Here is a 20,936-nt window from a genome sequence, read left to right as displayed (position 1 = left end):
TTATATTTTCCTCTTTTATCTTTTCATTCCGATGGCCTCCCGTCCCTCGATCCGTTCCTCTCCTCTCCTTCCGCTCCTTTTCCTTCTTTCTTTTCTTCCTTTGTCATTCTTTTATATTTTGGTCGTGTGTACTTATTTTTATCTCTCTGTGTCTGCTTCCACCTTTGCAGACCCGCTGTACTATAATATAATGTCTTTGCGAATTTAGCAGGATAGTTGATAGTCAAATTTATATATAAAAAATGATCTGTTTCTCTATGCCTGAAGCATCGTAGTGTTGATGGAGGTAATGGGGCGGTGCCGTTGCAAAGGCAATATTACGCAACATCATTTGATCATCTGACGGGAGAGAAATCGATTAATGAGGCGGATATCTACTGGCTGGTCTGTGTATGGAATGAACTCAGCAAAACAATAATTTATACGTATTTTCTGTGATTGTACGTGATTTGTGATGTTTGAAAGCCATGATAAATTGTTAGAGGTCAATGTGTGTTTGAGTTTAGAACCAACGCATCAGTTTTGTTGTCGATCATATGATTGTCAGAAACAAATCTCGTGGGCCCCGTGATTTTTGCAGGAATTAGTAAAATGCGTTACAGTGACAAAATTAACAGTCAAAACGATAGAATATATTATTTACTTTCATAAATGAAGTATTGATACCATTCTAGAACTTTAATGTGTGATATATATTAAAAAGAAGCTCGGGGCATTATGAAAATAAATCGCATAAAATGAAATCTATGTAACATAATGAATAGGAAAAATATGGAAGCTACGGTTTTAGTCAATATCTTATAAAATAACTCCGAGAAAAGCAAATATAAGACAGCCAAGGTGTGCCAAGAAGTCACGAGACGGCAGGTCCCGGGCGCCGCGGTGGGGGCGGCGCAGACGACCTCCAGCACCATGGCCAGCCAGTCGCAGGGTGTGCAGCAGCTCCTCGCCGCCGAGAAGAAGGCCGCCGAGAAGGTGGCGGAGGCCAGGAAGCGTGAGTACCGGGCAAGGGATGCTTGTTCTGTCGAGTGGCGAGGGTTTTAGGCGGGTCGTCCGCCGCGTGTGGCAGGAAATGGCGGGGGTGTTGGCGCCGCCGCCGCCTGACCCAGCCCGTCAGTAGGGAGGCAGCGGCGGAGTATTGTGCCCTGGTGGGCGGCGGCCCGGGCGTCACCGAGGCCGTGTGGCTACGGCACGCTGGGCTCTGGGAAGGCTACTTATTGTGTTATTGCCCTTGCAACTTCATCAGGTGGAGAGTGGGTCAGAGGTTTCAATGATCAACAATTAATTCTACTTTGAGGTATAATGAACCTGCAGAATTATCCCGGTAGCGGCGGGGATCATGTTTCTTAATGGTCCCTCTAAGCGAGAAAAATGAGAAAAAATCATCACTCCCACAAACCTTTTCACAATATATATCAAAGCATTTAAGAACATAAGAACATAGGGAAACTGCAAGAGGCCGGGTGGCCTACACAGGGCAGCTCCAGAATCCCCCCCACTACTCACGGTGGGTGAGGTGTAGTTACAGGGGTTAGAGGTAGAGGCTTGATCCTCGTTGTCCGTCACCTTACTGCACCCACACCTCACTGCCACCTGTCGTCCTCGTCCATGTAGCTATCCAGTCTACTCTTAAAACAAGCTATCGTCCCTGCACTAACTATGTGATTGCTGAGTCTATTCCATTCCCCCACCACCCTATTACTAAACCAATGCTTGCCTATATCTCTCCTAAATCTATACTTTTCTAATTTAAATCCATTACTGCAAGTTCTATCCTGCTGGTTAATTCTCAGTACTTTACTTATATCGCCTTTGTTGTAACCCTTGACCCATTTGAATACTTCTATCAGATCTCCCCGCACTCTTTGTCTCTAGTGAATGCAAGTTTAGATGTTTCAGCCTATTTTGATATGGGAGGTTCCTCAGCCCCTGAATCATCTTGGTCATCCTCCTCTGAACTGATTCTAGCAAGTTGATGTCCATTCCGTAGTGTGGGCACCAAAACTGGAGAGCATAATCTAAGTGTGGCCTAACTAACGCTAAATAGAGTCTGAGGATGACCTCTGCACTCCTGTTGGTTACCGTCCTGTTAATAAAGCCTAATACCCTGTTAGCCTTTGGGTCAGGTTACTAATTAATTCTGCCTATGAGCGGGTTTTGTTGACTTTTCTTGAATTTCTGCATTTTGACAATGTAAGCTCATGACTGGGAGATCAGTTCTTGGTTCATTCACACCTGAGTAAGCCCTTGGCTGTACTGGAGGAATGGCTTAATGTAACAATCGATAATTATCTTACTCTTACTACAGGAAAGATTTTGAGGAAGACACGAATATGTACACCAGAAAGTTTCCTGCATTGGTAATTCTCTTTTGTGTTGCAGGGAAGGCTCGCAGGCTCAAGCAGGCCAAGGACGAGGCTCAGGCTGAGATTGAGAAGTTCAGGCAGGAGAGAGAGCGCCAGTTTAAGGACTACGAGCTCAAGGTGAGCTTTGAACTCTTTATTGATGATTATTGAGTCAGGCTCATGTCCAAAGTGTGTGTGTGTGTGTTAGTGAAAATTTAACAAATGAATTGTTTTTAACCTTTCTAGGGAAAGGTTGCAAAGCATAATGTCTAAAGCTTATAATGATAATGGTGCACCCAAAACTAACCATGACAACCATTTTCAGCACCTTGGGTCTCAGGACGACATTGCTCTCAAGATCAAGAGTGATACACACGTAAAGATCTCTGCCATGAACAAGCAGGTGGCCTACAACAAGGACAGGGTAAGGCACCACTGGTACCCAGCAGGCCGATGTCAGGCACAGACTGAGACAGGATGACGCAGTGTTAGGTTATAAGATGGGAAGACTGCCATGCTGTCAGTAAACCAATCAGCAGCACGGGGCCATCAGGCTGCAGGTGGATCCTCCTAAAACAGCGGGGACTCTCGCCACTGAAGGTCGGCGTGACTGTAGGATGGTAAGCCGAGGTACTGGTAAGAGCAGCTGTGCTCCGCCTTGCCTCATACCAAAATATGGTGGCCAAGGCTAACAAAACTGGCTTCATTTAACAGAATAGCCTGCTCAGTCCATGTCCTCTCCACTCATCCTGCCACTGTGGGTGCTGTGGGGTACCCATGTTACCACTGTTCCTTACCTTCTTCCACAATCATCCTACATCCACTTCTTCACTTGACCCTTCATATTCCTTTACCCCAAGTCCTGATTTCTCTCTCCCACTCCAGCCCATTATGCATTCATTCCTTCATCATTCACCCTCATCACCATTGCCTGGCTCACAATCGCTTCAAAACCTTCTTCCATCCCCATTTAGCTCTGAGGAGGAGTAAAAGTAATTGAGATAGTTTAATGTTGTCCTGATTGTTTTGGACTAAAGAACAGTTCTTATTACTGACATTCAGTCATCAGGAGGAAAGAGAGTCTAAGGAAAACAATAAGTTGTCACCACCCTCACCACTCTGTCGACTGCTGTGTGCCCATCCGCCTGGAGCAATGTTTCATGCTGGCAACTCCCACCCAATAGTGATATTCAAAGCCTCTCAAATAGTCCATTGAGGTGGTGGCATCCACAGGTCCTTTTCTCCTCTCTGCTCTGCCACACAGTCCCAATACCCATCTCTTCCTCTCATATGTAAGCTATAGGTAACATATTAGAAAAAAATAGGTGTTGGGACTGTGTGGCAGAGAAGAGGGGAGGAAAGGACCTGCAAAAGCCACCGCCTCAACGGACTATTTGAAATGGTTTGACTATAGCTGTGTTTCACAGTCTAGCATGACTATCACACAACGTATCATAATTTAGATTTCACCACTGTGTTTAGTAGGTTAAGATTCTTCATACAAAGTGAAAAATTAGCAGTTGTTTCTTTGTTTCAAGAACATTCTATGTTCAGTCATATATTTTGTTGTCCAGGCATGAAATATTCTGTCCGTAAGGCTCCTGGTCCCCCCCTCCTCAGCTTGAGGAGGTATTACCTCACAAAGGAGGGGTGTCATAGCTGCCCAGCTACTTGTTGTTGCCAGGTTTGTTTCAGAATGCTCCCGGAGCATATGTCACCTCTTTCTTCTTCTCTTTGATGTTCTTGGATCTCTTCTTACTCATACTTTTCCTTTTAGTATTTTTTTCTTGAATTTTGAGTGAGTAGTTGAGGGCTGTAAGTCGTTCTTTCGGATCTTCTTTCAGTAATGTTCTTCATAGCTCAAAGCGAGGTGTTGTGGGCGTTGTTTTTGCAGCAGGAGCGGTGCATGAGGTCGACGGGTCAGGATATCCAGAGGCGGGAGGCGGCAAGAGTGGTCTGGGTGCGACACTTGCTAAACCTCTGCTGTCTTTTTCTCATGTTTTATGTTCTGTCTTGCTTCTACAAGATTCATATACTTCTTTGATTGCTGTCCCATTCTCATAAATGCCAGGAACAGCCAGAAGCGCGACGCTAAGTAGTGGCCTGGCGAGTGTAATAGGAAGGCAAAGCAGTGCAACCTCCCTGAGGCTGTATGTGTGTGTGAGCCAGGGTATAGAGAAGGATAAATGCCAGATGTCACTAACAGGGTAACACTTTTCTCGAAAATAATTGTAATAATCGATGTATTACATGCCCAGTACATTTCATAATGTCGAGTTTGATGCGTTAGGGGTCCATTATATGACCATAAAAAAAAATGCGAATTTTAATGAAAAACTTCATCATTAGTTTCTCAAAGGCCATACACAGCTAAGGAATTTTTTTCTCAGATTTTCATTTTTGGCCGGCCGGCCCCCTTAAGGTACAGGGTAAAATTTTCTTGTTTGGTTAAAGTTTCTGGTAAGAAAAGTAAAAATGTAGAAGAAAACTTCCTTCTACTCTGTTTTAGAATTGAAAGGTTTCATTATGAACATTCAGTAACAAACTTCCTCTCCTCAGGTTATCGAGCGCATCATTCAGATGGTCAAGGACATCAAGCCGGAACTCCACATCAACGCCAAGAGAGAGTAGCTTGTTCTGTGCCGGTGTGTTGCGAGTCCCTAACTTAACACAAACCTGTGAAGTCAGTCTTGTGCTTGTAGGGTTCATCGTGTACTTAGATGTGTGTGTAATGTTCTTCCCTCTCGGTGTACATAATGGTGTTTAAATATGTTTTTATGTCGGATGTAAGTGGATGATCTTGTAAATTATTTTGCAGAACGTCTCAGATGGTTGTTATGCCTTAGGAGAAAGTTTATTATTATTATTCATCCTTCATTCCAGTGATGCAGTTGTTACTGGTCATTGAGTTGATCATTGCTTCTGCAACACAAGATGGCACAATGTTAAGCTAATCAATGGTTATTACCATTCAAAACTGAGATTGTGTATATGATAGCAATATGTTGTATAGGTATTTTATCTTGTACAAATTCACTGTTCTAATTTAAAAATGTTTTTTTGATTTGTGCAGTAACATATCAGTGGACAACTAGAACCTTTTTCTTACCTGGTAACTTGCAAGGAGTCAAAACAATGCAGATGGATTCAGAGAAATAATATTTACACTCAGTAACAACAATAACAATGTAACAATGAATTACTAGCCTCAGACAAGACCAGAAGCAATGTTGTGTGTAGCTTGACAAAAGAATAAATTGAGAAAAACTACAATGTAGTACATGGTGATCACAAATATAGGAAGGGATTAGCACTGCAATGATGGCATGTCACTTTTAAGCTGTACAGCAAAACTGAGATACCATGGTTTTGATGTCTTGAGAAACATGAGATGAATGAAAGTGAGGCAAACACGTCTTATGACCAAACTGTATAAATCACAGTGTTTGCCGGTAATGACAAGGAATCATTCCACACATTAACACCTAATTCCCTAAAATTTCTTAAGACCAAGGTGTATACACTCGAAAAGACCCTTCCTGGTGCATCATGAGTATATGAGGTGAAAGTTTGAGGGCTGGTTGTAAGCAAGGAAGATGGGGAGATGCAGGAGCAGGGAGTAGGAGGAGGCATCAACTTCCCGGGAGACGCTGAGCCAGTTCTGCAGGTACTCCAGCATTGCGACCGAGCTCATATTGGTTGGGTTGAGGCCACGGAAAATTAGGGTCTGAAATGGAGGTATCCCATGAGTGTAAACTATAGACTGTAGTTGCTTTCATTCCATCTGGGCACATGCACATTGGTATAGTGCAATTGAGTGAATATTAACTATTGTGATAATTATTCAAGTTTTTTCTTTTTTCAGCAATATGTTTGAATGTGTATACAAGAACCCTCACACCCTGGTATATTAATTCCAAACATGCTGCTTTGCACCAACAAATATACCATACAAGCACCCAAAAGACAAGCTTGTACCAAACACATTGATTTTACTAGAATGAACAGTGTAATTGATCTTATTTTAGGTGCATAGGACATCTGCCTCCGTAAGTGCAAACATGAGGTATTTCAATAATCATTCACTGCATAGAAATCACATGGGTAATATTCAAATCAGCACAGCATCACATTCTATAATATTTCATGGTAATCTGAATATTACTCCTGTTCTTTACATGCAACAAACTATTACAATACCTTTTATTTGCACTTACAGAACCAAATGTCTTCTTCTGTACCTGAAATGAGGTAAAGCTTATTAACACCTATTGTTTGTTGGCGTGTGATTTGACTTGATTGCATGGTACAAGTGTCTCCTGTCTGTTTGTGTGGTATGCTGTCAATGGAAATCGGCATGTTTGGGGTTTAAATTAGAACGTGTGAGGGTTCCTTGTATATATAAACATGCCGTGCATCGAACATAGCCAATGGTATAGGATATAGCAACCTTCAACCACTCATGAGCTACAATGCGCATGTGCCACATATCAAAATCAATGCTGTGTGGATGGACAGATGAAATGAAACCAAGGATAACAAGAGATTCAAAAGTTGGGGTTATGGAAGATTCAAGTACGGAACAAACAAAAATAATGGGCAAAACAAGGACATTAGGAGATGAGAAGAGGCCAGTTGACCTACACATGGCAGCTCTCAGTATTCAGTCAGTCATTATATCTGCTTCATTCATAAATATCTGATCTGAAACTTTTAATTGTATTTGCAATAACAATTAACTACACAACTGTTTAATTTATTCCAGTCATCCACTACTCTACTTGCAAACCAATTTTTACTTCTACCCTATTTGCAAACCAATTTTTACTTGTCTCCTTAACCCTTTCATTGCTAAGCGCTTGCAATGAGACAATCCCCCCAGGTGCGCTCGGGCACCCCTGCAGGGGAAGGGGATCTCTTTTAACTGCTGTATCTCAAAAACTATTCATCACAGCTACAAAACAAAAACACCATTGGAAAGAGGAAGCCAAGATCTATAAGATTCGGTTATGTAAGCCTCTCCTGCAAATGTACAGGCATGTTCAGGGGGTGTTTTTTGCTTTGAGTGCGACTGGGGCTCGCAGGGAGCTTTAAGCACCACCAGCAAGTGACGCTAGTGCTCGCTCTTTTAACCTCTGTATCTCAAAAACTATTCATTATAGCTAAAAACAAAAACACCATTGGAAAGAGGAGGCCAAGATCTATAAGATACAGTAATGTAAGCCTCTCCTGCGAACATACAGGCACGTTCAGGGGGTTGCCTGTGAAGACGTACATTTGTGCGTATGTGACGGTCAGCCGTAAGGCAACTACTGAGTAGATCTCTTCGAAGAGAGGTGCTGGCAGGGCAGTATTGCCAACTGCAAAATTTACAACATTTGGTCAAAATATCACATACTATATACCTACATTCAATAGGTTCGTCGGTATTATTACACATTTTTAAATTTCCGCCGCTTATAACAGACTTTCGGCATTAATGGACTAAGTTCCCCCCCAATTATTGTGTTATATCGAGGGTTTATTGTACTAATGGGAGACTAAACTCATGAGTTTAGGCAACACTCGATTAATGACTTGTAGAATCTGAATGAATAGTGTAAAACTAACAGGCTCTTCAGCTGAGGTCATGAAAGATTAAAATATGGAGGAAATAATGTATAATGGAGGTAAATCTCTGAAGACCTGAAAATTGTTACATAAAAGATGAAATAAAGAATAATAGGAAACTAGCTCAAGGTTCATGATTAGGTTTGTGGCACTGATCATGAAAATGGAGTTATGCAGAATGATTAAGTGCACAAGAGAATGTTGGAAAGGCTTGACAAATGTACCAGTGAAGTGAACCATGCAAATATTAGAGGAAAGATATGCAATGTAAGGACTGCAGAAATTCAAGATATGTGTATGTCTAAGGTACAATTCAAGGCTGGAAACAACAGGTCATACTAAGAGAGAAGACGGCACAAGTCCAGTGAGTCTACTGTATGATGTTATTGAGTGTCCTTTCACTACACTAAACAGCACTTTGAATAGTGCTGCATGTTTGGGGTGATGCCTCTCCTAAATAGTTTTGTCTTGCCAAAGGCTGAGCATCCAAAAGTGTGATCATGCTCCCCACCTTCCTATTGGGCTGGGTGGCTCAGTGGGCATGGTGCTCAGCTTGTGACCAAGAGGTTGCAAGTTCAATCCCACCTCACAGCAAAAATCCCAATGAAATCTCTTGAAATGGTCTTGGCTGCCCAGTTCAGGGAAATTCTTTGATTGCTTTTTTTCTGATCCACACCTTCCACTGTGTCCTTAGTCTTCACTTACATGATTTGCATTGTTAGGAATTGTCATTAATTTTTTTTTACCCTTGACCTTTGTGTAAATGTATTAGCTGTATCTATGTCTACTCCATTCAACTTTCTATTGTAAACTAATGTTTTCATTCATTTACTGGTAAACTCTGGAACTGTCTGTCTTCAGTTTTTCCACCTTCCTTCAAAATGAAAACAGGAACATGGTTACCTCTAAAACTAAGCTAGGAATCCTCCCTCTAATCCCATATGGAGGGCTATCTTGTGGGGTAGTTTTCCTCATTTCTTTGATCTTTTAGCATGTCTCAATGAATAATCCGGAGTAACTCAGTATTTGGAAATGGTAGCACTGATCCACCATTTTCTACCAGTGCCCACAACAAAAGAGGTTGAGAGCTTGGCATATGTGAATATGACATCCCCTGCCTTTCTTCCTCCAGAACAAGGGCACAGTCTGGGAACTCAATTCTATGCTTATATGGGGTCCAATGTGGAATATGACATGCAGGTTTTGTGTGTGAGAAAAAATGGATGGTACTAACGTTTTTGAGGTTGTCATGTGTGAGGGAGTCCACACCCTCTCTGGAGATGGCCGCATCCATGCAGTGGAGGATATGGGCGTGGTCCTTCAGCCGCCGCCGCCGCAACGGCAACGCTGACCGCCCATGGAGCCGCAACAGTGCATTCTGTGAGCAGCAGGAATGATGAGGGTGGGAAGCGGGAGTGGTGATGGGGGCAGGTTGATAGTCCCATGGGTGGTGAGTGGAAAGTGGTGGGTGTGAGCGGGAATGAGGTGGAGTAGTTGTAGCGATGATGTAGTGAGTGGATCTGAGGACAGGTTGTGGTGAAGGGTGGATGGTGATGGAGCTTGGGGTCTGAGTGCGGTAATGGCAGTGAGTGATTCAGTTCATTATCCAGTCTATTAATAAAAAAGAGAATTGTGTTAGGAATCCATGACAATTTTGTTGCTAGACTTCGGTATACAGATTAACTTCCAGTTTTAAGTATTGGTGTTAATCATCTTCCAACATCTTTTTTGTCTCATAAACCAATTTACAAAACTTGCAAGGGTCATGTCCAATAGAACTTTTTCAGAGTAGCTCACACATTGGCACTCATATCACTTCCAGTAGAAACAATTTAGAGTGTACTTACACCCATACAAAGACTGATGTACAAATACTGCATGCACAATCATGTACTCTACCTATAAGGATGTGAAAACAAACATATTCCCTATATACCATAATTCAAATGTTATTAATTCATTACAAGCTATTTTGATGAGCAACATACATTTTGACACTTCCACCAATTAATGATCCAATCTAATGATTAGCAGGAGTGTGAAGGCTCTGGTACCTTTTGTGAGCTGCCTCACTATCTTTGATAGCACGAGAACAGTACGTGGAATGTGTGCCTCCATTCCAGAGACAATCACCTCAGTGATGTACTGGGCACACACAGAGGGGTCTCTCTCCTGGAAGCAGTAATCATTCCACGGGAAATCAGAAAAGTACATCCTCAGGTTGTCCCACTGAACTGAAGCAAAATGCCAGAAGCATTGCCTCTTCAGTGGGTCCAGAGGATGTACAGGATGCTGAAATAAGGTTGTGATCAGAGGAGCCCTACAGAGAGAACAGTTTGACAAAGTAAGCAGGATTAGAGGTTAGGAGGAGGTCTAGAATGTTGGGCGTGTCTCCAAGGCAGTTGGGAATATGTGTAGGGTGCTGAACCAACTGCTCTAGATCATTAAGGAGAGCAAAGTTGTAGGCTTGTTCAAATTCAATCCACCTTCAGCCTTTTGATCTCATTTGCTAAGGAAAGCAGCCAGTGATCATCTAAAAGGCTCAGGATATACCAGAACCCCACAAACAAAGCTCCTAAAACAAAGAGCTAGGGATCCATCCCCCATCAGGGCTGTAAAAGTCATGTAGGCCTTTCCTTGCACTTGTCATAGGCAGAGGGCATATCCAAGTGGATGCATCAAGGGAACCTGCCCTGTGGTCAGGCCCCACAGTAGAACTGGCTCAGGGTTGCAGGGCAAGCCACAATCCTGACCTCTAATTTTATTTTGTTTTTAGCAGAGTTGATGGGTTTACAAGAAAGGGTTGCAGGCCCCACCCCAAGCAACCAAGATCAGATTGAACCGACTGCTAGCCATGGCCAGGGACACAGGACCCCTGGCCACACCTGCAGATCTCATAACTTGCTTACTGTATTACCCTCTTATACACAGGCACTAGCTTCTTTATAAAAGTTCTTACTCCTAATAAACTAACGTGCAATTAATTAAAAAAAAAATTCATACAGTCCTCTGTCCAGTCTATCAAAAACTCTTACCCAATCCATGAATGCAGCACACAGCTTCCCACCCTTCCCAAGATACCTCTCTACAATCATGTTAATGGCAAAAACCTATCCTAATCTCTCCTCTAATATTTCTTATCATCTTCTTAAACTGCACCCCTTTCCATGCCTTAACATAACATGCTTACATCCCCACCACCAAGCTCCCTTTTTCTTGATCCTTACAGTTAGTCTCCTTTGCAGCCAAAACATTCCACCTCTTTCTTCTGAAGCTTAATTTTCTCTCTCCTCTTTGCAATTATTAGTTACTTGTTCTGTTTACATTTTGGAATGCTCCTTGCAAAACACTGCACCCTCTATGACCCCAATTTTCCTTGGACTCCCTGCCACTGCTAGCTGGTCTTTTCCTTCCCCATTTGCAAGGAGACACTGGCAGAGTGGTTAGCATGTCAAGCTACAAATCCGCAGGCCAGGGCTCGAATCCCGGCCTGGGCAGTTGGCATGCAACCAACCCTTTCGGGTTGGTTGATAAATGGGTACCTGGGAAAATCTGGAGAAGGCAAACTGTGGTAACCCGGATGTCACACTGGCCCTGTGTCCCGAGGTAATGGGTTCTCACCCCCCACAGGTTCAAGGGCAAATGTGACAAAGATGAGCACCAAAGCCACACACAGCTATTTTTTTTTTTTTTTTTCCGTCTACGCCTATAGCGCCGGTAGGCTTGCTTGAGGCGTCTGGATGGTAGTTGGCCCCAGCCCGTATTGGCGCAGGCAGGTGTTTATAGTGGCGCCATCTTCTCTTGTGTATACATATCCCCAACTTTACCTTTACCCTTTACTTGCAGAGTGCAAAGCTAATGCAGTGACCTTTCCAAGAGGGAGCTAGGCCAATTCTTGCTTTTACAGTTTCACTATTACCTTCAGACATGTATTGTAAAAACTCACTCTTGGCAGAATTTGAGCCATCTGGCTTAATATTGTAACAAAAATAAAATATGAAGTTGGCTGTGTGTGTGATGGTCTAAAAACAAGAGACCATCATTTACTGGTCAACAAAAAGCCTTACCACATGTGTTGAGCCAATCTTGTGTATGTGGAATGGTTCTCGTTGGAAGAGTGGGATGAGGGCCAGGATTTCCTCCACATTGGGGTGGATCCCGGAGCCAAGCTTGAAGAAAACATTCCGGCATTTCTCTTTGTCCTCATCATTCAGGGTGAGGATGGCTGCCTGCAGGGACCTGAAAAAAAGAGCTAATAAAATAAAAACACCCTGGATTTTCTGGTAAATTTTCTAAACTATTATGGTCATAATGTTTGTAAGGCGTAATTGCATTATGATATATTGTACAGTAATACTTTAGTTTACGAGTGCCTTAGTTTACGAGTATTTTGATTTATGATAAAAAAATAAATCACTAGAGATGCCATGGTTTACAAGCAGTGACTTGGTGTATGAGCATCCAGTTTGTACAAGTTGAAGATGTGAGCGTGGGTTCCCTTTGTTTGCTGCAAGACGAGAGCGCTCAGAGTGGGAAACAATGGGAATGGGGTCTCAAGGTGGTGACACACTGGATCTCTTTTCTTCAGCCACGTTGGTGGTAGGCGCAACCAGCAACTCTTAACTTTTCTGGGATTGCGTCACACGACCAAGGTCGGTTGCCCGTATCCACAACGTAAATAAACCAGTCGCCCTGTATCCACATGACACTGTTTATCAAAGTAAGGGCTGTTGTGGCTTGTGCTGCTGTTACTCAAATTATAGACTTGTTGCTACAGTTAAATGGAAGGAAGAAATGGTTGTGGGTAAGATCATGGTTTCAAAGACGGGAGGACAGGAGTGTTTACTCAAACCAAAAACTCACTTTCGGTTGGGTGTACAGGCAACCGCAGTTGCTCCTAGCTCTAACTGTTGAAGGAAAATGCTCAGTGTGACACTGCCTTCAGTCTACGTTGTACACTCACAAAGGTAGCACCCGCGCGCTCGTGTCCGCTTACATTTGTGCTATTCCATGATAGAAAATCTACAGGAACAGCTAGAACATGTTTAGAATTGATCTGTTTTTTGTGCAAACAGTCTGGGCAGGAAGACAAAAATTCTCTGCATGGAAACTTAGGAACAGTAGAATATGTCTTGGGTGGGGTCAGTGTTTTGTGTCCCCACGACTACGCAGCACCTCACTAGCCACTGATGGGGGTGGAGCAACACCTGCTGCTTACCTGAACACTGACCTGACACTTACTATGATGCCTGATAGCCACTGAAGGAGGCTGAACAGCCTCACTGCTCACCTGAACACCGGCCTGGCATTGAACAGCCTTCTCTTGAGACTCAGCACGCCAAACTCGTGCCGCTGCTGAATGTCCCAGAAGTGGTGGGACAGCAGGTGGCGGGGGAACCAGTACCTGAGGAACCAACATTCATTGGGTACTTGAGGACGCATTTATATTAAGAGCACAAGTGACAAGTACGCATGGCTTTATTGTGAACAGAATTAGCATGTACCTACAACTGAAAATGCTTATTCTTGTTATCATTATTATTATTATTATTATTATTGTTATTATTATAAATGAGATCCATGAAAGGGCACATCTTGACCCACTCTTCCTTCGCTGAAATCTCCATCCAAGGAGATTTCAATGTTCACCGCCAGCTTTGGCTTCATCCTCTTTCATTGACGAGCCTGGTGAACAAGCCTACAACTTTGCTCTCCTCAGTGATCTAGAGCAGTTGGTTCAGTACCCTACACGTATTCCTGACAGCCTTGGAGACAGGCCCAACATACCAGACCTCTTCCTTACCTCTAACCCTTTTGCTTACTCTGTCAAACTGCTCTCTCCGTTGGGCTCCTCCGATCACAACCTTATTTCTGTATCCTGTCCTATCGCTCCTGTACAGCCTCTGGACCCACCGGAGGCGATGCTTCTGGCATTTTGCTTCAGCTCGGTGGGACGACCTGAGGATGTACTTTTTTGATTTTCCGTGGAATGATTACTGCTTCCAGGATGGAGACCCCTCTGTGTGTGCCCAGCGCATAACAGAGGTGATTGTCTCTGGAATGAAGGCATACATTCCACGTACTTTCTCTACTCCTCATGCTAAAAAGCCTTGGTTTAATCACGCTTGTTCTCGTGCTATCAAAGATAGAGAGGCAGCTCACAAAAGGTACCAGAGCCTTCACACTCCTGCTAACCATGATCTTTACATTTCTGCCCAGAAATCATGCCAAATCTATTCTTCAACTTGCCAAAAGCTCTTTCATCCATAGTAATTGTCAAAACCTTGCTTTTTCAATTCTTCCAGAGACTTCTGGCACCTAGTCAAAAATATCTCCTCCAACTTCACTTCTTTATCTTTTCCTCCTCTCCTTAACCCTGATGGCAGTACCGCCGTCTCATCTGTCTCTAAGGCTGAACTCTTCTCTCAAACTTTCTGTAAAAACTCCACTCTTAATGGTCCCTCTAAGCGAGAAAAATGAGAAAAAATCACCCCTCACACAAACCATTTCATAATATATATCAAAGCATTTGTGAGCAGATTATGTATCATCTTTTTTGGGGGTTTATATCATGGCACAAATTTGGCCCATCGCTGCTACACAGTAAAGCCACAGATTTGGCCCGTCGCTGCTACCGGGTTAACAATTAACTTTTGCAATCAGGGTTTCCACAAGATAATTGTGAAGGGTGAGGCATCAGACATCACAAACCGAAAGAGAGAGAGAGTGAAAACACTAACATCCCTGGCACTCACCCGATGGGGAAGGCGACATTCTGTCCGAAGGGGAGGGAGGAGAGGAGGATGATGGGGAAGACGCGCACCATCTCGCCGGGCATGTGGTAGTACACCTCCAGCTCCCGGCGGCTCAGGGAGGCGAGGGTGAAGCCCGGCAGACTCAGCTGAATCAGGATTGTCACCAAATCTCTGGGGTGGACAGGAAAGTCAAGGGTGATAAATAGGCACAGAAACACACACACACACACACACACACACACACGCACACACGCACACAGTGAAATATACACCATCCTATGATTCAGATACAGACAGATAATCTAATATATAAAAATTGACACACACACACATACAGACAGACAAGTGAAGCTCCACATGTATCCAAAGCTACCTCAGGGGTGACAGAAACTGGAACATAAAAATAAATAAATAAAAATAAAAGCACACGGCAAATAATTATCTTTAGTGACATCGTTTTACAGGGACAGAAGAGCATTTTGACAAGTACTCTGAGCAAACCTAAAGTGAAACCAAATTGTCGGGTCCGTTTGGGCGTAGGCTCCCGCAGGCCTTTTCCTCCCCTCTGCTCTGCCATACAGTCCCAACACCTATCTCTTCCTTTCATATGTAAGCTATCGGTAACATATGAAAGGAAAAAATAGGTGTTGGGACTGTGTGGCAGAGCAGAGGGGAGAAATGGACCCGTGGGAGCCAACGCCGAAACGGACTCTGACAATTTGGTTTCACTATGGTTGGAGTGATCTGCAGCCCTTGTCTTATCTCAACCTCCTGTAAGTATTGGCAGCAGCTTTATGGTCAGGGGTCTACTTATGACATGAAAACTGGTATTATTGATCCCAGTGACTTATATGTGTAGTTATGATGCCTTATTCCTTCTTGGGGGGCAAGTAGAAGATGACTGAAGCCATGGTGAAGTGGTATCCAAGTGTCTATCTGTACTATTAGATACATTTATCAAAATTACATATTTAACCTGGTAGCAGCGGGGATCATGTTTCTTAATGGTCCCTCCAAGCGAGAAAAATGAGAAAAATCATCACTCACACAAACCAGTTCATAATATATATATCAAAGCATTTGTGATCAGTTTATGTATCATCTATTTTTGGGGGTCTCTATCATGGCACAAATCTGGCCCGTCGCTGCTACACGGTAAAGCCACAAATTTGGCCCATCGCTGCTACCGGGCTAAATATATTTCTTTCTTCAACTTTAAGTAATCGCTGTGAATGCCCTAACTTACTTGAAGTCAATAATAAACTCCTTCAAGCCGACGGTAAAGATGCTGAACATTTTGAAGGTGTCCGGCATCTCGTTCCTGAGGGAGTCCTGGAAGCGCTGCAGATACATGGAGTACCGCCTCACAATGTACCGCAGGACACGGGACGGCAGCAGCTCGCTCTCGACGACTGGCTTGATGTCTGAGGTTATGGTTGTGTCTGGTGAGGAGGCTGGTGGGCTTGTGTCAGGTGGTGGCTTGCTTGTGTCTGGTGAAGCTGAGGCTGGTGGTGGTGGTGATTGTCTTGGTGGTGGTTGTGAGGCTGGTGGTGGTGGTTTGCTGATACCTGGTGAGTCTGAGGCTAGTTTGTGTTCTGTTCCTGCTGGCTCTTCATCTACTTTCCCTTCTTTCTTCCTAACTATTTTATCCTCATCTCCGTCCTCCTTTTTTCTCCTCAGCGGGTGTCCGGTAGAATAAGTCCTAGTCAGATTATAGAGCAGGTCCTCTATGCTAAGTTTGCTCTTTGTGATGTATTTGTATCTCTTCCTTACGTCCCCGGAAGTACTCATCTCCCGGCAGGCACTCCTCATGTGGCCAAAACAGCTTCGTGGTGGGAAGGACTGTGGTATGTACATGAAAACATTCCTTCTTGCTACGGTACTTCCCCAGACATCCCCTCCTGTATGTCCCAGAGCTTTGTGGCATGATGTGCTACTAGGCAGGCTGGTTATCACTTTTCTCTTCAAGGTCTCTGTGTGTGGGGTGATTCCTTGCAACCAGCTGAAAGTAAAGGCTTGTGGAATATATATAACCTCCCTTCTTGGTATGGAGCTTCTGAGAGTGTTGTGATATGAGGTACTGGTCATGTCACCTCTTGCCTCTGTGGTCAAGGCCTCTGGGTGTGTGGCGGCCCCCTCCTGTGGCCTGCTGCCAGCTTCCCATGGCCACAGGCTGGTCCAGTAGTAGAGGCACTGACGGCTCCTGCATCCCCTCCTTGGCCACCTGATAAAAGGGAAATGTGAAAATAAAGTAAACTCAATCCTCCTAAAAGTACTTACAGAATCTTAATAAAATTCCTTTTCTTTAAAGAGGTAGCAACTCTATGTAAGTCTTTCTTTCATATTTTCTAGGGACTAGCAGTTTATGTGCTTCCTGGTGTAATGGTTAGCACCCCTAGCTGCAAATCTGTGGGCCCAGGTTCAAATCCTGGCCCATGCAGTTGGCATACATTTCACCCAGCTGCTCTTTCCCCCTTTTGGGTTAGTTGATATGTGATTACCTGGGGAAGCCTGGGGAAGGTAAAGAGTGGTAACTCAGATGTCACACTGGCCCTGTGTCCTGGGTTAATGTCTTATCCACCACAGGTTCAGAGGTCAATGATACACAGCTGAGCACTGAGGTCACTCACAGCTAAAGCACAAGCTCCCAACTTTACTTTTAACTTTGCTAACAGTTACACCCATGAAATTTGGTTCTAATTTGTCTATAGCTGCAGTAAGCCAAAGAAGAACAGTGAGTTGTGACACCTTGACCAGTTCACAGGAGGAATAACAACACCTGGATAGCAATCAGACTCGTATTAGAAATGAACATAATAAATAGTAACACAATAATGGTATTCCACAATCTTACTCTGGAAAATGCATAATCTTGATGCAGTGGCATCAAACTACCATCCCACAGCTTTACTTTCTTGTCTTTCTAAAGCTTTTGAAACAATCCTTAAGGTGGAAATTCTCAGCTTGGGTAAAAAAATGGAATTATTTTGAAAAATTTGAGTTAATTCGGTGTTTTTTGATGCACTTATTGCAACATCTGCTGAGCGTTAAAGGCCCTGTGGAGCGCTGCGCTGGCAGTGGAGCGGGGCCTGAAACCCCATCAATGTTCCAAGGTTCATTTGACATTTAAATGGCCTCTCTTTAAATGCCCGTTCGCCCTGCCAAGCACATGCCTTGCATTCCTTGTATTTTTATAATTTTTTGGGCCGCTTTTTGCGTATATGAGAATCTGATAATTTTGTACGATAACTGTGGCAGTGGCAGCATTGGCCTGGGGGTTGCCTTCAGGCATAAGGAGCGTTATCTGGGTCAGAGAACACATTGCAAATGGGTTGACAACCTGTTGCTTTATTTTTTTGTGTGAAAACGAGACAAAGCTGTTGCTTTGGAGCGAAAAATGGAAGGCTTTGCTTGAGCTGAGGCGCCAAAATGCTCGGAAGAAATGAAAAATAGAAGAAATTTTAGAGCCTTGATATGGAAGGGGCAGTCAGGCCTCCCTGACATGGGCCACATGGGTGACCTAAATGTGAGCTTGAGCGACCTGAACTTGACCTGGCCTCACACTACTGACCTCCCTGGACTAGCAAAAGGTTTATGTGAGTACATATTTGCAAATTATGCATTACTGATTGATCTGTATGGTGCATTTATCTCAAAACTGATTTTGTTTGCATATAATGTGAGATACTTTTGTGTTTTTATTGCAATTTTGAAAATTCTGTTTGCAGAATGTTTCTGCCTTGGGTATATGCAAAATTCAGCACTCACACTCAAATGAACCACAGACTACCAAATGGAAGAGAAAAACACCACCAAAAATAGGGAGCGGCAATGGACCGTATTGGCTATACAGGCAGCGCCACACGTGGCCACTCGGTGAACTGTCAAAGCAGTACTTTCCATAGAACTCAAGTTATTTACTATTATTTATTATTATTTATTGTTATCTATTATGTTTTTAGCAAGCCTGCAGCTGGCGGCACAATGCACTACATTTTGAGGTGTGACCCAACTGTAAGAGAGCTGATTCACAAGAACCACGACAAACTAAAATTAGAATGGGGAATATACACAGTGAGAAACAGATACCATGCAATTATATGCTATCATTGTCAGAGATATGGCCATCTTGAGGCCAACTGTACTGCCAAGACCAATAGAGACGCCCCAAATTGTTTCAAATGCGCTGGCAATCATAAATCACAGGAGTGCACCATGGCTGAAAAGAAATGCATAAACTGTGTGAGATACAAGAAGCCTGAAATCAACCACTCAGCGAATGACCAGTGTTGTGTAGTTCTCCAGACTGAAATTGAGAGAATTTGTAACATGACCGATCATGGCTATTAATCAGTGTCTGTACTCAAAGATAAATTGTGTGTGATGAAGGGTCAGTGAGCTGAAAATAATTGTTGAATATTTAATTGTGATACTATAATGAAAATAGCAGACACGAACACTGAACTAATTGTTATATGTGATATTATTCGTGAAAGAAATTAAGACATTCACTCACTACGATGTTTGAGAATAAGTGCATCGAAGACTATTACTGAGGCTAACGTAACTCGTAGAGAGCTGCATCAGCGGCGGAGCAGCAGGGCCTGAAACCCCATCAACGGTAAACGGTAAACTAGAGTGCGTCAGAGACTGCCTCCATGGTACAAGGCCTTGCTGCCGCCACCGCTCCAAGCCAACGACTGCACACACTTTACTCCTACCCGAATTCCTGAATCTACTGTTTGACTTGGAGAAAAACTGAAATCGGGCAGGAGTGAAGTGTGTGCAATCATCGGCTTGGGGCGACGGCGGCATCATGGCCTCAGACGCACTCTAGTTTATAACGAATTCTACTGAAAATTCATCTTGGAGTTGAGTGGCCACGTGTGGCGCTGCCTGTACAGCCAATACAGTCCACTGGGAAAATAACGGTATTATTGTAGGAGTACACCAGTCTAGAGATGGCTTTTCTTACCCTGACCATTAGAAAGAGCTCAGTGATTGAGATTTCATCCCATAAACACCCTCAAAATCATTTATACGGGAGAGAGAGAGGGAGGGAGGAGGGCGACTAAAAAAAAAAAAAAAAAAGAAGTGAAATGCGAGACTGGTGAAGTGCTTAATTTACCCTTAGGTTACCTAGGTTAGAGTAGGTTAGTTAGTTAGTTAGTTAGTTTAGGTTAGGTTAGTGGTTAGGTTAGTTATTAGTAGTTTAGGTTAGGTTAGGTTAGGTTAGGGGTTAGTTTGTTGGGGTTAGTTTAGGTTAGGTTAGTTTAGGTTAGTAGGTTAGGTTAGGTTGTTAGTAGTAGGTTAGGTTTAGTTAGGTTAGGTTATGTTAGGTTATGTTAGGTTTTGTTTTAGTTGTGTTGACCTAAATGGACTTTTTTCTGGTTTTCGGTTAATTTTTGAATGAATGAATTTAATTTTATTTTAAATTCGTCTCTCATCATTATTTGTTGAAAAAAATGGGGTAAACGGGAGTTGATGACACGCAAAAAAATTCAAACAGGAAACAAAAAAAAAAAAAAAAAAAAAATTCGTTTTCGAAATGCGAGAATGGTGTGTACACAATTTACCAAAATAACTACCGTGATCTTTACTCCCAGCAGATGAAAAGAAAAACTGCCGGCTCGTAGCCGTGCAGGGTTACTTGTACATGACACCTTGCAGGCCACGGGCCAGAGTGTGCCCCGTGTGTCCTCACCTGTACGTGCGGGCGAAGCACCGCAGGGCGGCCGTGCGGGGCGGCGTGAACATGACGGCCCGGCGCCCGGCGCGGCGGCGGGTTTGTTTTCTTTTACGTTTTCTTCTTCTTCTTCTTTTGACCAGTTCTGCTTTGATCCTGATCTTGATGTCACAAATGGCTCGAGATTTCTCCCGAGCCAGGCCTTTGTATCAGCATCTCCTGTGAAGGAAAACAAAACATAGAGAGTCTGTAAGAGACATGATGCCAAGTATCCAAAGTTGTGTTCCAAAACGGAAGCTTGACAAGCAAACCGCGCTCTGAATATTCCACAAAACATAATCGTGTGTTCTCTCGGGGGAGGTACCGCCGCCCTCCCTTGTTGTGCATTCATTCCTACCATTGTATCTTTTTAGTTTCATGGTTCAACCTACACATGTATCTGTATTACTAGTCTTATAATCACACTCTGTCCTGCCTGGGGGTTGGGATGGCATGTTCCTCCCTTCTCCCTTGTTGTTTACTTGCAACAATAAATTATCA

At 43.4% G+C, this 20,936-nt stretch overlaps 2 protein-coding genes across 2 annotated transcripts; one reads left to right on the top strand and one right to left on the bottom strand.

Annotated features, from left to right (window-relative positions):
* The first annotated feature begins 827 nt into the window (after positions 1–827).
* Positions 828–5,618, top strand: LOC126982457 (V-type proton ATPase subunit G-like). The gene is made up of 4 exons (XM_050834496.1): positions 828–994; positions 2,383–2,483; positions 2,671–2,769; positions 4,905–5,618. Exons 1-4 carry the CDS (start codon positions 913–915, stop codon positions 4,974–4,976), a joined length of 354 nt encoding a protein of 117 aa, XP_050690453.1. The 5' UTR covers positions 828–912; the 3' UTR covers positions 4,977–5,618.
* LOC126982456 (uncharacterized) lies at positions 5,488–20,581 on the bottom strand. The gene is made up of 7 exons (XM_050834495.1): positions 20,415–20,581; positions 15,957–16,934; positions 14,711–14,881; positions 13,246–13,359; positions 12,023–12,194; positions 9,190–9,333; positions 5,488–6,072 (listed from the first exon to the last, which is right to left on the bottom strand). Exons 1-7 carry the CDS (start codon positions 20,465–20,467, stop codon positions 5,893–5,895), a joined length of 1,812 nt encoding a protein of 603 aa, XP_050690452.1. The 5' UTR covers positions 20,468–20,581; the 3' UTR covers positions 5,488–5,892.
* Positions 20,582–20,936: the final 355 nt, after the last annotated feature.

The sequence above is a fragment of the Eriocheir sinensis genome, chromosome 51 (assembly GCF_024679095.1).
Source record: "Eriocheir sinensis breed Jianghai 21 chromosome 51, ASM2467909v1, whole genome shotgun sequence".
In the NCBI taxonomy this organism is placed as follows: Eukaryota; Metazoa; Arthropoda; class Malacostraca; order Decapoda; family Varunidae; genus Eriocheir; species Eriocheir sinensis.
The sequence above is the reverse complement of the archived record's forward strand: the minus strand, read 5'-3'. Positions and strand labels throughout refer to the sequence as shown.